Genomic DNA, 20,259 nt, shown 5'->3' with positions numbered 1-20,259 from the left:
ATCTTCAAGGAAACCACACAATGCAATCTATGATATTTTTAAGTCCAGGAGATGAAAATTCTGACCAGCTCTGGTTTTAATACTTTAAATAAAATGTGTACTCATTTAATTCAGATGCTGGATGTTTTTAAATGCAACAGGATGAATACAAACTTAGTAACTGGGTGAGGGGTTTTAAATCTTGAAGGGTTTTAAATCTAACACATTTTTTGTGGTCGGTGAGAGACAAGGTCAGCAGCCGAATAGTGTATCTGGTTACAGGTAGTTTAATGAAGTTTTATTGTTGAAATAGGGCAGGAACTATTCCATCACATGGGACATACAAGCAAACAGATTCCAAAACTACCTTAAATACTATTATAAATCACAGCCACTTATCTTAGAACATGTGACCCATTAAAAAATAGTACTTTGGTTGCCAAAAACTGAGTCTCTCAGGCATTTCTTCTGCTGAACAGACAAGCTCAGACATGTGCAGTGAGTTTATGTTTCTGTATGTGGCACTGTAGGATGCTGAAGATGGTCCAGTGTTGCTTCAGGATCAGAGGCTTTTATTGGCTATGTGTTTCCCGGACTCTCAATGACCAATTTTTCTGTGGAGTACATCTGGCCAATGGTAACCTGAAATCAAACCAAAATATCAGTAAAAAAATCCCAAGAACTGAACAGCCCAGATATTAAGCTTTTTCATAATTATATTTTTCTTTCTATGAACGTTTATTTTTGTAAATAATACACTTGTCTAGACCTTTAGAAAAAAACCCCAATACGTAAAATACCTGCACATATAAAATCTTGAAATAATGACACGGAAGAATACTGTTTAAAGTCTCATAACATTAGAAGTTACTACAAAGAATAAGCAAGCAGGCTCAATGTTTAGAAAAATGTAAAGACAAATATAATGAAAAAATGGATATAATCAGCAGATATTTCTTATGCTTTTTGGGTGGAGAGCCTAGATATAAATTGTATGGCATGGTATTATTTTCCAGTTCCTTTGGAATCCTAATTTAATTTGCCTTACAAATGGTGAAGACAGTTCAACAGTTGTTTGTTCAGAAGTAGCATTTTACACACACCGGAGCTACCTCTTGTTCACAAGACGGTATATTTGTGCTTTCCAGTGCAATGAGTAAATGAAATATGACAAAAATGCAACACTGATGCTTTGACTCCTCTTGCTCTTTAGCACTTTCTAGTCTGCCCCATAACACTGGTAAACTGTGGCTGGATGAGCAGCTGCCAGTTGTCACACAGCTCTTGGCTCAGCAGCTGAGATGGGGAAGGAAGAAGTTTAATGCAAGTAGGTAATGAAAGCAGAAGACAACATTTATTTTTAAAAGTATGGATTTTTGAGTCTACTTTTTAATATCTGTTATGCCCTTTCTTGCCCCTACTTTCTCCTTCAGCTCTGGGTATACAGTGTCTCTGTGTCCTTTTCACAAGAAAAAAAGTTCATACATTTAAGTGTTGAATTAAGACAAAAAAAGGCTAGAATTACATTAAGCATGGTATATTTAGTAGAATTTAATATTGTGCAAATTAAGCCTAACAGCAAGTCAGGCTCTCAAAGTAGTAAAAAATCAGGGAAAGAATGTTTTTTGGCATTTTCCATTTACCATTTTTTGTGGGGAAAAAGTCCTGGCTGCTCTTGAATAAAAATTTCTCATCTATGCTCACACTCACATAAAACGTGAATAATATTGCCTTTTAGGAAATGAACTATTTAATCTTGATAAACAGCCTTGTCTGAAACTTGTAACACATTGATTTAAATCTTGAAATATTTATTACAAGGGAGCATTTATGAAGCTGTTCGTAAAGGAACAGAAGTTTTCCTTGCCAGCAAATATTTCCTTCTTTTGGCACTCTGAACTAAGTTAGTAACAGCATATGAACAACTCTGATTATTTTTGAAGTTACTTATGAAATATGTTGCATACAGAATATTTAAAACAAAGGCCATACACAACTGTGGCATGTGTTACCAACAGAAATTTTAAGCTGTCAACAAGTGTTACTTGTCAAAGAGAACTTGCTGCTCTGGGTTATGTGGCAGGCTATACACTTTAGTTGCTGCCTTACCACAAACCATGCTGAAGTACTTAATTTTTGTATACTGTGTTTTGGAGCCCAAAGAATCTTTAATCCTTTCCCACACAGTAGAGCAAATTTAATGGGAGGCTCAGAGGGATTACAAAAATGCTGAAACCTGAATTGCATTTTTTTTTTCTCCCCCAACTGGGGAGATAGATGAGACTGATGAGACTGAGTACGTGACTTCTCAGTCAATCATATTCAGCTGGAGCAGATGGCTTTGTAGGAGAAAGGTATGAGCTGCTGTGTGCTGTCCCTGTGCCAACAGGTGATGTTATCTACTGCTGCACCTCTTGACTCGAATGCAATAAAAGCACAGATTTATGTGTGAGCTGCTTCCTTAGCAAACCACAGGCGTGCAGGCATTTCAGCAAGTGCAGAGCCACCAGTGCTGTGCTGTCAGCCTTTGCTGGGCTGCTGCAGCTTGCCTGCCCTGCTGCCTCCCCTCCAGAACCTCTGCCATGGCACTGTAAACTGAACATGGAAACCTAAGGATTTTTTTTAAGCCATTAGCATTGAATTTTTAAAGTTATGATCAAGCCTTTCCCATGTGCTTTAGACAAAATAAACAGACCTTCCATTTATAGCTGCTTAAAAATTCCCATCTATAAACATCCCCTGCCTCAGCAGAAGGATTGCACCAGTATTTACACACTGACACTCATTAACCCTACGAACCACAAGAGCCTTCTTACAGTGTCCTCACCACCCCGAGTCTACAGAAAGCACTTCAGCAGCACACACTCAGTGTGGATCATTCTCCCAAATTAGAGACTTAAGTGGCTACCTGTTGTGCTCTTTTTTCATCGTGCATGTTTGTAGCTTGTACACCGCATTTACTCTCCTGGGAGGTGGCTGGAAGCCAGTGCATAGATCAGTGCCAGGGGAGTTTCACTGACCACAGGAAACTTTTGGGTAAAAAGGCTCTATGATTTGCTGAGCAGCTTGGTTACCCAAAAGTTTATTAAGCTCTTTAGGTAACACATTGCAGTTAAATTCCCCAGGAAAGAATGTGCAATAAAGAACCACTTTGTCATCAGGAGAAGACAATAAATAGATATATAAAAGTTGCTTCTCAGCTCCTTTTGAATTATTTGATGTTCAAATTCTGCCTGTAAAACTATGTACATTGGTTCTGACAGGTTCAGCCCTCAAAACCTGGCAATTTGTCTTTGTTCAAAGATTTAGTACAAGTCTATATGGTCAGCTGTTTCTTGTGAACAAGAAGACTTGTTCTTGAAAACATTACTATTGCCTTCTGTCTGAATCCAGCAGAAGGCTTAGGGCTTCATAATGGGATTCATCAGCAGATCTGAGACAACAAATGGGGAAGAAGAAATCACCGAAGAGTAAGCACTAGTCCATCTTGTAATCCAACCATTCCCTGGTTATTAGGTATTTGTGTGGAAACATACGGAAACAAGTTCTAGTCCTTTGCAATAGCTCACAGGAATTAGCCACTTCATGGAACCTTTCATTGCTCTTGGGGAAAAAAAGCATGTAGGAAAGGTTTTCCCTATATAACAGGGCATCAGAGATGTCAATGGAGAGGTGCAGTAAGAATTAAATCATATAGTTAAGAAGAATTACAAGCAAAATCTGAATGTCCTGCAAACACTGAAAGAACACGATATTACCCTAAAAATTCAACAAATCCAGTCAAATTGACAGCTCTGAACTCTGTCCTCTCCAAAGGTGTCTGGCTGCCAGTGTCTGACTCTCAGGGACACCTGTGGCTGGTGAGCAGGTTATGTGTGGCTTCCATGCCAAGCCACGTGTCAGATGCAATTGGAGTGGGACGGTGCTGGCCTGGAAGGCAGCCTGGATCCTAGGGACTAACCTGATTCCTAGGGACTACCTTCCCATCTTCACACAGCTGGTGGAGTAGATCCTCCAGACCCATTGCTACTACTTACAAAATACTACTAGATTGTCATCTTCAGTTTCTGAAGATATGCGGCATGTCTTTCTGTATTTTATCCACACAAAGATTTTACTGCACAACTCAGAGTTAAGGTAGAAGCGACTGCTCGTATTTCTGCAGGGCTGAAAATAAGGTGACTGGGTTTTAAATTTTTTTTCTAATTTGCCTCACTCAGAGTGCATAGTTCTGCTCTGAAAAGTATGATGGCGTCTTTCCTTGACAGCTCTGCATAAATGTCTGTCTACTTCAACAATCACCACGTTTTTCCTTCCTTCTTTAGGCTCTGCTGCACAAAGGTGGCCAGACATCTCTTGTTCCCATGTACTTTAAACAATTGCAATTGTGTGGCGTATAACTCATGAGCTCTAACAAATCCTGCTGAGCCCTGATGAAGATACTTTTTCTCACTGTCACTGAATTACTCACCCTTATCCTCCTGCCAAGCTTGCCAATCTCCAAATAACTAGCTACCTACTTGTGTAAGGTCACTGATAAATTTCAGGATGACAGCCCTAAAATTACTCAGGTAGGTAGCTAGGCAGCAGCTTTTCTGCCCTCAAAAGTAAACTAATGTTTGTGTTTTTTTCATGCCACTGTTTATTTTTTGATGGCAGACAAAAGCAGGAGCAGCCTAGCAGGAGAAGGTGCAACACTCTCACTTTATGTAGAATCCACTTACTGGACAATGCAAGGCCTAAACACATCAAAGTGCCTCCACTGCATAGTAATATTAAAACCCTGCAAGACAGCAATTTCTTTAGGTGTCAGTTTAAAAAAAATTGATCTCCCAAGAGGGTTATCACTTCAGAAGTAACAATGGTTTCCTGTTTTTCTTGAAGAAATGCTGCTCATAACTAAAGCTGATGTACAACAGATAGATTTACATATAAACACATTTACATATATAATATATATATATATATAAGTTGTTATATACGAATGCATACATATGTGAAAAACATTTATCTCTAGATATAAACATAGCCGCCCTCTCTCTTTTGTTACTAATCTGCAGGCAAGAAATGGTGACCTTATTACAGCCAGGGATCACATATAAACATACACATTTTCATGGTTCTTTACTATGGAGAAACAGGAAAAAGTCCTGTGTATTAATATATTTATACCTTACACAAACACACACACACGTACATATATATATATATGTATAAAATCAGGGTTTTTTTTCCTGTTGCACCTAGGAAGTTGACAGGTGTATATCATGGGCACACTGCTGAATCTTAACTAGGAAGAAAAATTCCACAGTCATATTGCATTTATGGCTGCTAATCTGGGCCTCTAACACTACATGAAGAAGTTCCACGTTCATGTTTTCTGGCACGGTGACTATAAAATGCATCTTACGTGAATGCTGACAAGAACAGAAATGTACAAGAATAAAGGTTATTTTAAGAGCTGGCAACACTCTTGTAACTTGTTTCCCTACAGTCTTTCCTATTAGATGATGCCAACCAAGTTGCAATTCTACTGCAAATTTAAGTGAAGTGGTTATTGTCCTTAAGAAACACTAACTTTTCTCCCCTATGCCCAAAACTGGATATGCTACAGGACCCTTTATAATAAATTTTTCATAATTACTAAGGTCAGTTTAATGTTTTTTGTTTGTTTTTAAATGAATGTGGACAGCTCTTTTTGAAATTATCTTTTACTGCAATAATAAACACACCAGTGTGGTACACAGTAATTAATATAACTCAAATGGAACCAAAACCTCATCAATAACTTTAGTTCCTTGCCAAATCTCTGTGTTGGTATTAAATGCTGCAGCAGCAGCCTTATTTATTTTTACTCGGGAAAGCATGTTGTAAAACTGCATTTGGCTTCCTAAACACATAGGTTATTCCAGCTCTGAAGAGCTGGAATAAACATGGAAAAAATTGCTTTGCAGATATTTCCCTTATTTTAATTGATTCCATTTGTCTATACAGAATGGGAAAGGAAGTGAAAGAAAGCACAGAGCTAAGAAGTTAGAACTATTGTGTATTTTACTTCTGTAAGCCTGTGCTTTGCAAAGGCTGTTTTCTTTGTTCCTTTGTGACATAATGTATCCTACAACCACTGCTACATGAAGCTTTTGAAAAGGCAGGAAATATTAATTTATTGCTACCATTTGTCTGGCTTTCATGAAGGTGTAAAGTAAAGTAAAACAGCTAATAGGTGAGAATGTATCTGAAAGTTATTTCTCTTAATAATGATAAATAATGTAATTTTGTTAGAACCATATACACTTCATCCTGTACGACTTCATTTAACACTCTCATTATTCTGTGGGCCTCCCTGAAGAGATACTCTTCAGTGAAAAGAGCAGAGAATCTTATCTATTCCAGCAATGATTTACAGATAAAATACTGTATGCATACATATTCATGTGTGTTTTGTATATGATGATCTAAAATAGCAAGGGATTCTTCTTTTTAAACACTTACTGTTTCTCAGCTAAGAGAGCCCCTTTTTCTTAAAATTGCACAAACAGGCTCCTGTCCTTAGAGACAACATAGGCATGGCAGACATGGCCTTTGCTCCAAATAGCTACAATTGATGTAGCGTGAGTAACAAGGGCCCTCCTCAGAGAAAGCAGAAGGGGAATCTTTCAAGCCCCCTCCAACCTGGGTTGTTCTATGATTCTATGAAAGCCAAGTGGACCAGATTATGTGGTCCTTCAGTAAAGTCACAGTTTCACTCCTCTCATTTCCTGCAAGCCACTCAGCCTGCAGATAAAAAGGAGCATGACAAGAAAAATGCCATCTCAAAACCACGCAGGGCCCAACAGCAGATGGCTGCCAAGGGGAAGAATCAACCCTCTGCAAAGGTTACCTTACAAAGATGTCAGAGAGTGGGCCACAGGAATGTAAGCAGTGACTGATTTTAGGCTTAAACAGCCAGGTGAAAGTTTGCTACAACACACATGCAAGGAAGAAGCAGGTCTACAGATGTAATGCTCTGAGTGTGATCTTTTCATGCTTTCAGCATCCTGGAAATCTCTGGGCTCCCACCTCTCCTCCCTATTTGTTATCTTGCTAATGTTATTTCAGCATCTTGCTTTTTCTCTCACTTTTGCACAGAAAGCCTCGACCTTCATAGAGCAGCTCAAACTCTCCAAAAAGCCTAACACAGAAGAAGCAGGTCTTCTAAAGAGTCAATTCCATGTGGGTAAAGGGGAAAAACTTAATATAGCCTGACCTTTTCTCAGTATAGCATGAAGAAGAGAAAAATCACTCAGTTAAGATGCTGAGTGTGGCAAGGAAAGAAATACAGAACATTAGTACTTGAAAATATAGAGACAAAGACCTGGATAACATTGTGCTGAGTGTGTATAACAGGTAGTCTAGTAATGCTGAGACATTTGGTATGTAAATACCCAGACCATTCACAGAGGACCCTATGTTTTGCAGCAACTACATAAGCAGAATTCATCAATGCCAATGTGAGTGCCTGCCTTACTTTTGTCAGTAGTATAATACAACAGCCACTGTCACAAAACACACATTCTGCACTAGGTCCACGAAAGTACTGTAATGTTTGTGTATTGCAGATGCACTAACTCCACAATACATACAAAAACTAAATTGTCCTTATTAAAGGAAAATATTTTACTCTTCAGTGTTTTCTTGGATCACTGCTTCTAAGAGACTTTCAGAATGGAACAGTGAAGAAAATGTAGTCATTATAGACAGGTATAAGCAGATATTAAATATGCTTACTGAGTAGTGTGATCAAGTAATTCTGTAGCCCTAATAAATTTTCATACTGTGAACTACTGCAGTACTAAAATGAGCTGCCACAACATTATGACAACAATCATAATTTAAAGACCACCTCTTACAGCATTTGTATTTCAAGTCAGATGCCAGAAATGCAGTGTAGTGAAATAATAATCTTTAGTCTTATTTCTCATGTAAACTGGAGAACTTGGCTGCTGGGGAGAGCTGCTAAACAGTTACACAAAAAGATGTATATGGCACGTTTGTAGATTAATGTCTTTCAGTAAATGACTTATCCACCTGTACCTCCCTGCCCTTTTTCTTTTTTTTTTAATAATGCCCATCACCTTCTACATTTATTCTCCCTTCCAGTTCCTGAAAGTACCTGATTTTGTCCCAGACAACTCAAACTCAGAGGAAGTTCCAGAGTAGCAAATGGTACATGGACTTTCTCTGTTTTTAACTGAGATTTTCTTGTCTAAATTATGATTAAAGCCTTGAAAAGCTTTGTATTCACCATATTTTTTAAAGTGAACAGCACATAAAGTAAGTGCAAGGGGAAAAGTACATAAACTATGTTCCTTGGAAAATGCTGAACTTCAAGAGCTAAGACATTTTAAGACATCAGGTACCAAGATACCAAGGACTGAAAAGCAGGACTGGCTGGATGTAGTTCTTGGAAGATGCATACAAGAAACATGCCAGAGAATATGTAGCTCACACAGATCAAAAGCAGCCCAGAGGTAAGCAAGCCTAGAGTGGTGGGAACAGCCAAAGCCACTGATTCTTCAGTGTAGAAAATGCTTTGGCACATGGCAATGCTCCAGAAGGCGCATTTGGTTTGGCAGCATGGAAAACCTTGGGCACCCCTGCTTTTGAAGCCAGCAGCTGTTCTGATCCCAGCTGGGCCCAATGCTCACTTCCATTCAGAATTCATCCCTGTAGTATCTTACACAGCACAGTAGTCCCCCTTGCACATCTGCTACACTTTCACTTTGATTTTTCCAAACAAGAAGCTTTCTCAGTATCTGCAGCACCAAAGTGCGAGGCTGTGCAAACACCTGCAGTAATAACTCCATGAGACAAATGGATAACAAGTACACAACATGTATTATGCTTGAGGACCCTCCTGTGGGAGCTGCCTCTCTCTGCAGCATCCTGCCCAATATTTTATAGAAAGTATATATAGGTAGCAGAAGCACAGAGATGTATAATTACTCTCACAGCTCAGATCTTCGATTACTAGCTTAAACAAAAGAAAACTCCATCAATTAAGACAGGTTGGCACAACCACCTATTACAGAAACATGTATCGAATATTTTTCCTTTCAAGTGTAGCATACTGTGTACATTTGGTAAGGGAATATCATATTAATTAAATAAACTTGGATTTGTTTTCTTTATTTATTCTGATCTTATCTGAAACACCAAACATAAAGGGGAAAAGTTCAGGTGACTCAGAACTATAATACTGTTTAACCTAGCAATTTAAATTTTCTGTTTTGTTAATGTCTTTTGAACCAGAAGAATGTTTAAAAAAATGTCTTTCAATCTGCTACTGAAGCTGTGTTTGGGGACATGAAAGACATAGTGACCTGCCTGAATTTTGGATTTAAATCAATGTTAGCCATAGTTTAATTATTTGGTGGTGATGTGTCTTCTTAAAGACTCCAAACTCTCCTTACCGAAATCCTGGTGCTGGTCACAGGATGGCAGCAGGTACATTGCATTTTGTAAAACTGACAGGTGCTTTATTAGTATTTTAAAATAACAAGACCTTTCATCGTTCAGGAAAAAAAAAAGTCAATTCTGTAACATATACAATTTTCCAAGACATAAGAGACAGAGAAAATTCATTTTCCCCTGTCCTCCAAGAAGGCTATAACCAAGGATTAAACTTAATTTTATATAAGGAACAATTTACTTTAAGGTTCCAATATGCCTCTTCCTCTGCACTGATGCTACCTTACATACACCTCAGATGTGATTACAGGCTGGGCTTTTCTCTGTGCCTATTCAAATTACAAAATTAAATTTGAAAGAGCAGAAATAACAAATTGAATTTATCTTTAGAAAATATATCTGTAATAAATTTTGTATTGGATGTTTTTGATTCAATCTGCATCTTCACCCAGAAAGAAGCACCCCATTGAGGCAAATACTTACATATCAAGTCTCTATTGCAGTGTTTAGGAGATCTCTAAGTGTATCAGGACAGGAATAAGTTTTTATTTTTCTGCATTAAAAATACTTCCTTTTTTTGGAAAAATTCTTACAGATTACTAAATTACAGTCATCTGTTCCTGACAAAATCATAAAGATAATTTCCTTCTTTATCTTACTTTCTGTGATAGAGGATATCCAAAGATTTCTTTTTTTCTTGCTCAGTCATCATTCTTGATTTACTGTCTCCAAACCTCCAAGCTTCAAAGAGCATTTTTCTTTTCCTCCCCTCTTTTGGAAGAGTTCCAGTGAAAGCCATACAAAAAACCCTCACTGCCTGGGCTGTCTACACTCTTTAAACACCTGAGTAGGAGGCCAATGAGAAGAATGGACATTAATGTTTTAGGACTGAGGATGGATTTGTTGAATTTCAGTCAATGTTTGGGCCTCTGAGTTCTCCGTTGCTATCCACTGTGCCAGAGTCACCTTGAAATCACTTCTGAGGTCCAGCTCAGTTTCCAAACCAACACCCCGGTCAAAAAACATGACTTTGATCTACTTGATTAAGCAACCTCTGCGGAGCCATAACCGCAAACATAGTGAACCACTCTGTTCCTCTTGAAGTTACTCCAGGTGAGGGCAGGCAGGCTTCTGACTTCCTACAGCCTCTCCCCCGGGGCAGGAATTGCTCCCCTTGCCTCTCAGTGCCAAGGCAAACATCCCCTGCAGCACCACACCAAGCTGAAGCCAAGCCCTCGTGCTCCAACCTGCCCAAGTTGAGGTGGGTGTCCTGCCATCACACTGCTCCAGGGGGGAAGCTCACACTCAGCCAGTTCCACACGCAGATGGGTTAACTTCCCAGTGCTCCTCCACCCAGCCCTTTTTACAAACAGTAAGGAGAATTAGGAAAGGAAGAAAATAATTATTTGCAAACCCTGCAGCTTTTAGGCAGGAGATATCTGTGTTTGTGTGGATATAGGGTGTTGCTTACATTAACTTGTTTAATTGGACTAAACTAAAGCAGCATATTTTCTTTTTTTTTTTGGCAAAGATAAATTAGTGGATTTAGCACAGCTGGTAAGAGCTAATTCTGTACAAAGAGTTCTCTTCAGTAGTGTGGGTGGCAAAACACTTTCAGCAACTGGCCTAATTAGTTCTTCTCTCTTTGCAATAGCACAGGACAGTTCAAGGAAGAAAAGAAAGAGATTGTAATGGAAGATGCGGTATAAAATCACCCTGTTTGCTCTTCTGGTTTTGCCAGTCCTCCCTTATTTAACGTCACACTAAGCAGAGGCTTGCTCTAGTATTTTGCAGCACAGATAATAATTAGGAATAGGAGGTTAGTACTTTTTCCAAACACAGGCAGGGAGCAACGTCTGTTGCTCTGCACATGTCAGAGTAGGGCATTCCTCTCCCAAAACACCCCGGCCAAACCCAGGCAGCGGAGTGAGGGATGCACCACTGAGGGCTTTCCCCTCGGCAGAGCTCCCATTCGGCATTGGGGTGGCTCCTTTGGCACAGACTGGGAATCCCGAGCTGCCAACGAGCTGCGCTCCGCAGCGCATCCTCTCTGACACGGATCATTTATGTGACAAGAGACAACGCCGGTGCCAAGTAGGATCATTTCAGCTTCGCTGCTCCCGACGTGCAGCCCACCAGCTGCAGGGCAATAACCAATACCCCACTGCCCCCAACAAGCATTGACTCGAACACACAGACACCTTCCTGTCCATACGGGCTGGCCAAAGGCACCCAGGCTCTTCCACCAGCACACGCTGACGTGCCAACGCTCTGCAGCTGTCAGCAAGATACAGCTCCTACCAGATAAAAACTGGGCTCGGCAATATCCACTTGACCTTCTGAATGTCACTGAGATAAAGGGTAAAAGGCCAGGAAGGGCACAGAAGTTTGAATTTACCTTCATTATAGGCCATCTAGGAAACTGCTGGAATTTTTTTTCCGTGCTCTGTTGTTTTGAATAATGATTCTGGAGCTGCGCTTGAGTGAGTTACAAATCTATTAAAAAAGCAACTCAAAATGTTACAAGCCATTACCAATATTTCTTTTTCTCCTAACTAGACTGAATAAACGCAGGATTATGAAAAACGCCTGTTAGGAAAAACTGAATGTGAAGGGGAAAAACAAATTAAAAGTGAAGAGTATTTAATGAAGACAAACAAGATTACCAACTAATAAGGAAACTCTCCAGGTAGCTTAAAGAAAAACCCAGCAATGAAACTAAAAAATAAGTTTTTACCTGTACCTACAGTTCCTGTCTTTTTTTTTTTTTTTTTAAATTATTATTATATTTGCCCATTTGCTTCTGTTGGCAGCAAATGGAAGACAGACAGCTACTCCTATAGGTAATACTAGTCGGTCTGATGAAAAACAGGAATTAATAAAACTTCTTAGCATTGCCTGCTGCTCATTTACAGTTTGAACAGTCTGATATTGAGAATAATAATTTCTAATACACACTTCTCCATAACAGTTGTTAGAAAGTCTCTGGAATTTTCGGTCAACAGAAAGTTGTTGATGAATCTTGAAAAGACTATTTAAACACATGTTTGGGGGAAGGCAGAGACAGGAGGCAGTTATGGGGAATAGACTGAATCTAGGAATTTGTCAGTGAGGAACCCTGTCTGAAATAATTTCTAATACAGCACTTTCCTCCTTCAGTGGCTTGACACCTTAAATATTTCTTAATTTTCTTTCCATTTTTCTCTATAAAAACATTGGAAAAAAGGGAAACCAATTGACTATAAACAGAAAAAAGTGAATCTGCTACACACAAACTCTTATGTAAAGCAGAGATCTGTCCTTTATCTGTCAGTATTCATCATCTCAGAGTTTTAACAAAAGACTAACTGGTGAGATTAAAAATGATTCTGTAATGCATATAATATATTGTGTCCTTTACCCAATATATGCATCCAAAAATTATTTTTCTAATTCTATCTCACCTTGTTTATTTTGCTATTCAAAAATACTGTGTAAAAATCTTACATATAAGCCTGTGTACAAAAGAAATCCCCCTCTGGGAAAAAAAAAAACACAGAAAAGTGAGCCAGTAGATGGCATTGTGGCACTTCAAAAGACATTCCAGAAATTTCCACATAAAAAACATGCAAGCCTAAGTGCTGTGTTTAACCACTTACTGCTTAACCAATGCAGTATTTTACTCCTGCTCAGTGCTCCACATGCACAACCGAATAAACAAAACAGCATGATGTAACTCCACTGTCACACTAGCCCTGAAACAAATCTTGTCTGCTCTGGTTCCCAAATCCAATTAGCTCCATATGCTAGATTTACAATCCCAGTCTTGAAAAGATGATCCTTATTTGACGAATAATGTCCCACGACCCATGGCCATCACAGATATACCAGAATACATGTGATTAATGGAAAAATATTTACTAAAACAGAATCATATACAAGATCTTACAATCAATGCATACAATGCTATTTCCTGCCAGACAGCAACTTCTGTGGATTAGATACCCCTTAAAAGTAAATTTCTAAAGTATTTTCTGAATATTCCCACTTTGTTTCAATTAAGCTGCTGATACACCCTCACAGCTAGAGATGCAGCAACCCACCAGTTCCTTGTGCAACACAGCAGTTCTCTATTGCTCAAACCACACAAATTTGAAATAATTTTGCAGAATTTACCATACAAAAGACCTTGTGAGTTTAAGAATTATATTCCATATACAGGCAAACTTATTTAAACTGAAGCTAGAGTTGCAATTATCAGTACTTTATCTGCAAGCTACTTTATAGATAAACCTGCTTTACCTTGATCAAGTCTGAACAGGGGGTTGGAGCAGAGATTTCTGGAAGTCTCTTCCAATCCCAGGTGTTCTGTGAGGCTTATATAACAATGCCCCTCATGATATTAGTCTTTATGAAAATGTCTAGTTTCAGTATGCTATTCCTTTTCTCAGGAAGTTCTAAAAAATCCTCATATCAGAAGGAAAAACTTCCAGGATGGTGTAAATCAATCTGACTACCTTAAGGACCCTCATTAAATTCAATAGCATACTCTAAGCATCCAGTTGTACATAGTCCTTTTTTTTCCGTGCCACTCCTAGAGTAAACTAAAGCAGTTTAGTTTTCCTGGTGGAAAAAATTCAACTTCAGGTCTCCACTGCCTTATAGTGTAATACTTGGATTAAAAAATGAAGAAGCAACTAAAGCTTCATCCACAAATTAATAGATCAAATCTTTTAGCAAATTTAGTATCTACTAAATCATCATCCTCACTTGAACAATGCTGGGGTTTATATGTGAAAATTCCATTTTCCAATTACAAATAGGTTTTAAAAACACAGAAGGATACAAGAAAAATGTTTCTTTCATCCCCTATGAAGTTATAAGCATTACTGTAAATGTTTAAGTATTAAAAATGGATGTCTCCTTTTTGGAATAGAGGTGGTCAGGTTGGGCTGGAGCACCCAGGAGAAGAGGGAAAACATTTCCTTCCTCTCATCATCATGTCTTTCAACGTGATCCCATCTTAGAGGGTAGATGACAAGTGTCACAAACCCAAAAGCATTTCAAAGAGGATGGTGTAGTGGGGGGGAACATAAGCACTGATAACTAGATCAATTTAAGGATCCACCTTTTCCAGTATTTTGTTTCCACCATAGTCCACAAGCAGTTCTTCAGGGAAAGGGAGCATGAGTATGCATCCTTCTGCTAAAATGCCTCCTCTGCTTCTAGTGACAACAACTATTTGGCAACTTCATGGCCATGTAACCATAACACCATTTCAACAGATGTGATTAATTTGTCTAATCCCAACTTGAACTCATCCACCTGCTGCCCTCCCCAGCATGCTGGGGCACCTGGCAATGAGTTCTACCATGTAAATGTGTACTTGGCACTTCTTTTGAACTCTTAAGCTTCGTGGCTGATCATTTTGCTTTGACCTTGTAGAATGTTTAAAAGAGTAAAGAAAATGTCACTCTACTTCTATTTTCCTCAGAAATGTTTTTCCTCTGTGGGAGTTTTCAAGTGGTATATTCCTCATACCCGGGTACCAGGAAGGAGGGTAACTCAGATAAAGAGTACTGCACCAGCTCCACCAGCTAACATTGGGATGGTCAGGAGCAGATGAAACAGGACAATACCAGACACCATTTCTGAACAAACTGGAAGTGCACCATGACCCCCTGCAATCCATTTGACAGTAGAAGTAGAAAAAGGTGACCTGACTGACTGCTCTTACTATTGTTAAAGCAGAATCATTCGGAGTGCACAACTGTGTCCACTGACCACACTCTGGGTCACAAAGTCCATTGTATTTGCAGTGGACTCTTGGAGTAAACACAGTGTGACCTTGTGTGGTGACCTCCAGAGTGTGGTGGCTCACAGGCAAAGAAAAGCCTCATTCACCATCTTATTTATGATGTTTGTTTGGTCTTCTATCCTGTGAGGCTGGGTGATGGGGACTGACACAGGAAGATGATAAGGGGTCATTCCATAGTTTTGCCTTCTGGGAAACCTACCTTCAACTTAAAATTCTTACAGGCCTCTCCTGCCTGCATTCAACCGTGATTCGCAGGGGACACCACTTACATGTCAGAGAGAAAAACAATTTGGTCATTTTCTTGTGTTCATCAGCTACCCTCTGCTACCAGGAAAATCCTTGATGAGGAAAGCAGCCTGACCAACCACAGACACTTTTTGTGGAAAGATTTCCTTGTAGCTGAATCCACAGAATCTGACTTCCTTCCAAACCCATCCAAGTGTTTGAACTTTGACATACTCATAGATATTGGTTCTTCTCATGCAACCAGTGCTTCAACAGAATCAGAGCTGGAGCATATATGCAAAAGGATTCATACTCTCATCATGCCAGGTGGTATTTTCTCAACCCATTCAGTGGATCCTGATGCTGTGCTCAGCCACATCTAAACAAATCATGCTGTATCTGTTTATTTTAGAGGATGGCAAATACAGCTAATCCCAAAGACCAGAGATTTTTTGAAGATAATTATTGTTTCAAAAGTCCACATTATAAAGAAGTGATACAAATTTTGAAACTTTAAAATGGGCTTGGTGCTGATTCACCAGAGCAGAGGCCACTGTTTAACACAGCATGTGCCAATGGGAATTTTCTCAGATACTAAAGAACTGGTGACAACTGTGGTCGTGTCACAGGCTTTCATTGCTCTTCCAGACCAAAATTAGAATCAGAAAAAATTTCAACCAAGCCTGCTCTAACTTGCATAAGGAAGATCTGTGCTAGACCTCCCACTAACGTAGTCTCTGAAGTGTTCCACTGCTTCTAGGACTGGTAACTATTTGTGAAAGAGCAGCTTTCTAAACCATACACACAGAGACAGCCATGGAGCATCTGGACCAGGCAGGGAGCTCAGCCTTACCATTCCCTCAGGCTGGAGGCATCCCAATTACAACATCTGTCCAGAAGGAGAAACAGATGGCCAACTTCTCCACACTTTTCTGCCTGCCCGACCTGATGTCCTCTACACCAGTCACTTGGGCAGATAAATAATAATAAATAAAATTAATAAGGCTAATTAAACCCCCTGGGTAAATTAAAGAGTTAATTATGTGACAGTACTTCTCAGTCCTAAATACTGCGCTAAATTGCTGGGGCTCTCTATCCACTCACTAAAAAAAATCAGATTGACAGAAAAAGTATTATTCTCAAGATACTACATTTGCTAATTTGCTGTACAATTGCAGGGTTAATTGACAACGTCTTGCCATTTCTGAAAGCAGTCTGACAGAGTTTTTCAGGCAGTCCAACACTGCCTACAGCAAATCTATGTGAGGTACAATAATATCTACTGCTCACAAGTAAAAGAAAAAGCTCTCAACTCAGCAAGAATTGTGTTTCTTAAAAAAAAAAAAAGAAATCTTACTAACTGGTGCTTACGTTTTTCTGTACAAATCAGCAGTTACAGACTAGTATTTCTCATTTTGTTTCAAGCTCACAATCCAATCAATAATTACATTAAAATACACCAGGAAGAAATACCAAGTAGAGGTAGCCAATTAGGAATTTCCTTAAGCTGCAGGCATATAAATCAAATTAAACTAATAAATTAAAAATTTTAATCTTGATTTTTGAGTGTTCTTCCCTCCATAAACTCAGTCTTTAATTGCACTGTTAGTTATTTCCTGCCTTTCTTCTAAATTCTTCTAAATGACATTTAAACCATTTTTCTAAACCTGGTAGAATTTTACAGTTACATTGTCTGCATTTGTGCTGGTAGTAACTTCTGAAGCTGCCATCTCACTTTTACAGCAAAATAAAGATATTATGCTCTCACAAGTTCCTACAGACAGACACCTGGCAGCCACCTACAAAAGAACACCCAATTTCTGGAAGAAAGGCTGTGGCTTGAGCACAGGTCTTTCTGTTTACTCACTGGAGAATCAATTCAGGAGAGGGGAGCTGAAAATGTTTCAGCTACACAAGATCTTTTAAGTGATGAGGTAACCACAATCATCAAGCCATGGGGCCCAGCAATGTAGAAAAGGCGATTTCCTAAATTCACACATCCACAAACCATAATTTTAAAGTTCAGACAGGACAGACCAGCAAGCTACCCTGAAATAAGGGAAGGGATATTCAGAGTCGCTGCCAACTCCCTGGTGTTCCTTGCCCTTGCATTGGCTACAGACCTCACCACCCACCCTTCTTTACTGGCCCTCACTTCCAGTCCCAGTTTAAATCACCTTTTAATGAACACAAGGCAAAAGTTACTCAACATGTGGCTGCAAACTGAGGTCACTTCTTGCCTGCAAGGTCACACCGTAGCTTAGCCCAAGGGGTGACAAATACCTGCCCATCTCTAGTTTAGATACAAACCCTCTAGCACCTGCCACAGGAGCTTGAATCTCATGTGTTACTTTGTCCCAGTTGATGTTAAGGGACACAAATTCAATTTCTTTCAGTCACAGAGGAAAATGTTGAATTGCTAAAGGATATTGTAAGAGATGGACTAAAACTTGCCCTAATTACTACAGCCTGCTTGAGTCAATATGCAACTGTTACAAAGCTTCCCATGCAAACTGAAGAAGTTAATCTTAGAAATAAGAATGATAAATGCTGTGCTTTCATAAGAAAAGCTGTTGCTTTGAACTTCTAATTAGGCAACAAAAATGTATTAAGCATTTTAGGGAGAAACTTTCTCAGGAAATACATTGATAACACATTTATCATTTTCTGTGGCTCAGATTATATTTGACATAATTTCTCCTTAGGACCCTCCTTCCCTTCAGCCAACTAAACTCTCATGCCTCAATTCCACAGTGATTCCAAGTCTCCTTTAATTAGGAAGGTTATGAAGAACTACAGAATAACTCCTTAAGTTGTGATCTAGTTGAAAAAGCACAGAGAAAAATGGTCTGAGGAGATGCAATGTGAGACTCGGCTCATGCCAGATTGAGTTTTCTACTTTATGTAGTATATGAATATATTTTCAGAATGTATTCTCAGTCTTTTTCTTACTTTACTTTCCTTTAAAGAGAGGTGCAGCCCCTGCACTCGATACAGCCATGAAGTAACCCTGCCAAAGAGATATCACTCTTACAGAAAGGATCTTGAGGAGTTTGTTCATGTAAGAATCTGATCCAGGAGGGAAGAATAGTCAGGTCACTCTGAATCAGACTGCAGACCTGAGGTTTTTGAGAATGTGCTTGTAAGGTGAAAGTCAGTCAAATGCCACTGAACATAAATATGGCGTTCAACAGCATCCAGTGTCCCACTGGCAGCCACAGTAGCTCAATGGTAAAGGAAGTGGGGGAAGGGGAGATATTTCCTGATGTGGCAGCCAATTATCACTCACTGGACTGAGAACCCTCTGAGAAGACGAGATGCAAACAGGAGTAAGGCCACAGCTAATGCAAAGAAACCAAAACCCACATTAACCAATGTCAGACAAGAAAAAAAACATCACTGGGAGGGTAAAAAGGTACTGGCAAATTTGGCAATCATTAGAAATTATCCTTTATATTCATAAGAGGCATGAACATAGCTTTCTACCTATTTCCAAACAGTAACTCTTTGAAGGCAGACACCGATTACTGCTAAGTTAAATGATGGGAAAGAAAATGCTACATATGAGTGCCCAGAATTTTAACACATTGCTTTTATATCCATAAACGACCACACCTACACTATTAAATGCTGAGAACATCAATTTTTAGTGAACGTGTTTTGCTTCTGCTTTAAAAATGTAAGAAAGATGGAAGTGCCTGGCATAGAGAATTGGTCTCCTTTTGCCAATAATGCTAGTCAATATTAGCATGTAAGTTTTTAATGATTCACTACACTGTTTGATTATCCACTCCCAAAACCCACCTTAATTAGTGAAAATATTGATTTTACAATGTTCAGTCCTACAAGCTTAAGAAATATGAGCTGATAAACCTAGTCCTGAATAACAAAAAATTAAACTGATATAGTAATAAAATTTTAACAAAGGGAAAATGCCCTCCTGGACCTAAACTGAGTTAGAGCAGATAACATTTTAAAATTTTAGTTTGAATCCTGCTGAGGCAATCATTTATGGAATGCTGCCTTGCCAAGCAAGTCACCAAGAGCTCCTTGAGAGGATGTGATTGTACTGTTGCCACAACATACTGTCTGGTTCAAAATACTCTCCCCAAAGTATAATAGAGCCATAGCACAAAGCAAATGGTGCCAAAGGCCTAGCTTTTCCTATCAAGGAGAAAAACAACCTGGTCCAAATTCAGTTTTTTAAAAAAGAATGGCAGAAACGTGTGCTTTTTCATTCAGCATACCAAAAAATGTTTCCAGACTTCTATCTCATAAAAATTAAAATTCTCTTTTTCTTTTATAAGAATAGGAAATTCTGAGCATCTTTTCTGTCTTAGAAACCACAGTACAGCTACAGTCAATGGACATATGTTTAACATTAACAGATCAGCTCTTAAGTCTGAAGGGACAAGAGTAGTATGTCAGCTGTTACAGACTGTTTTAAAGCAGATATAACATTGCCAGTAATTCCTGAGATCAAGCTGTAACTATTTAAGCTGTAGAAACTTCACTTCTTCTAAATTCTGTATCTGCACAAGTATTTTTGAAATAAAATGTTAGCAGCATACTATAGTAACAGACTAAGCATTCTCATTAAGAGCCCAGAACCATCATTAAGGGGAAGACACTTTTCTCTGCTTATGTTCTAGTAAAGAGGACACACATTCAACACAATCCGTTTTCCTCATTCCTATAAAGGACCAACTTACATCGCCAGCACTCATGGAAAAGGAAGGAGCAACAGTTTTATGTAAAAACCCCACATTTTAATCCATTCTTCCTCGAGAGCAAGGGTATCTTTCGGA

The 20,259-nt window shown here is 39.0% G+C and overlaps 1 protein-coding gene across 2 annotated transcripts in view; it reads right to left on the bottom strand.

Moving 5' to 3' along the window:
* Positions 1 to 250: 250 nt before the first annotated feature.
* Positions 251 to 20,259, bottom strand: part of LYRM4 (LYR motif containing 4) — an 84,861-nt gene continuing 64,852 nt past the window's right edge. The window contains exons 1-2 of one of the 2 annotated variants that reach the window (XR_014591448.1): positions 17,319 to 17,611; positions 251 to 621 (exon numbers count right to left, since the gene is read on the bottom strand). Coding sequence is in view for 1 of the 2 variants with exons in the window: in XM_083875652.1 (XP_083731778.1) it covers positions 559 to 621 (63 nt within the window). In the remaining variant the exon portion in view is untranslated. Of the gene's footprint in view, positions 622 to 17,318; positions 17,612 to 20,259 lie in introns of those variants that run through there. The other variant, XM_083875652.1, reaches the window with a different exon arrangement.

Source organism: Zosterops lateralis (assembly GCF_965231275.1).
Source record: "Zosterops lateralis genome assembly, chromosome: 1".
Lineage (NCBI taxonomy): Eukaryota > Metazoa > Chordata > Aves > Passeriformes > Zosteropidae > Zosterops > Zosterops lateralis.
The sequence above is the reverse complement of the archived record's forward strand: the minus strand, read 5'-3'. Positions and strand labels throughout refer to the sequence as shown.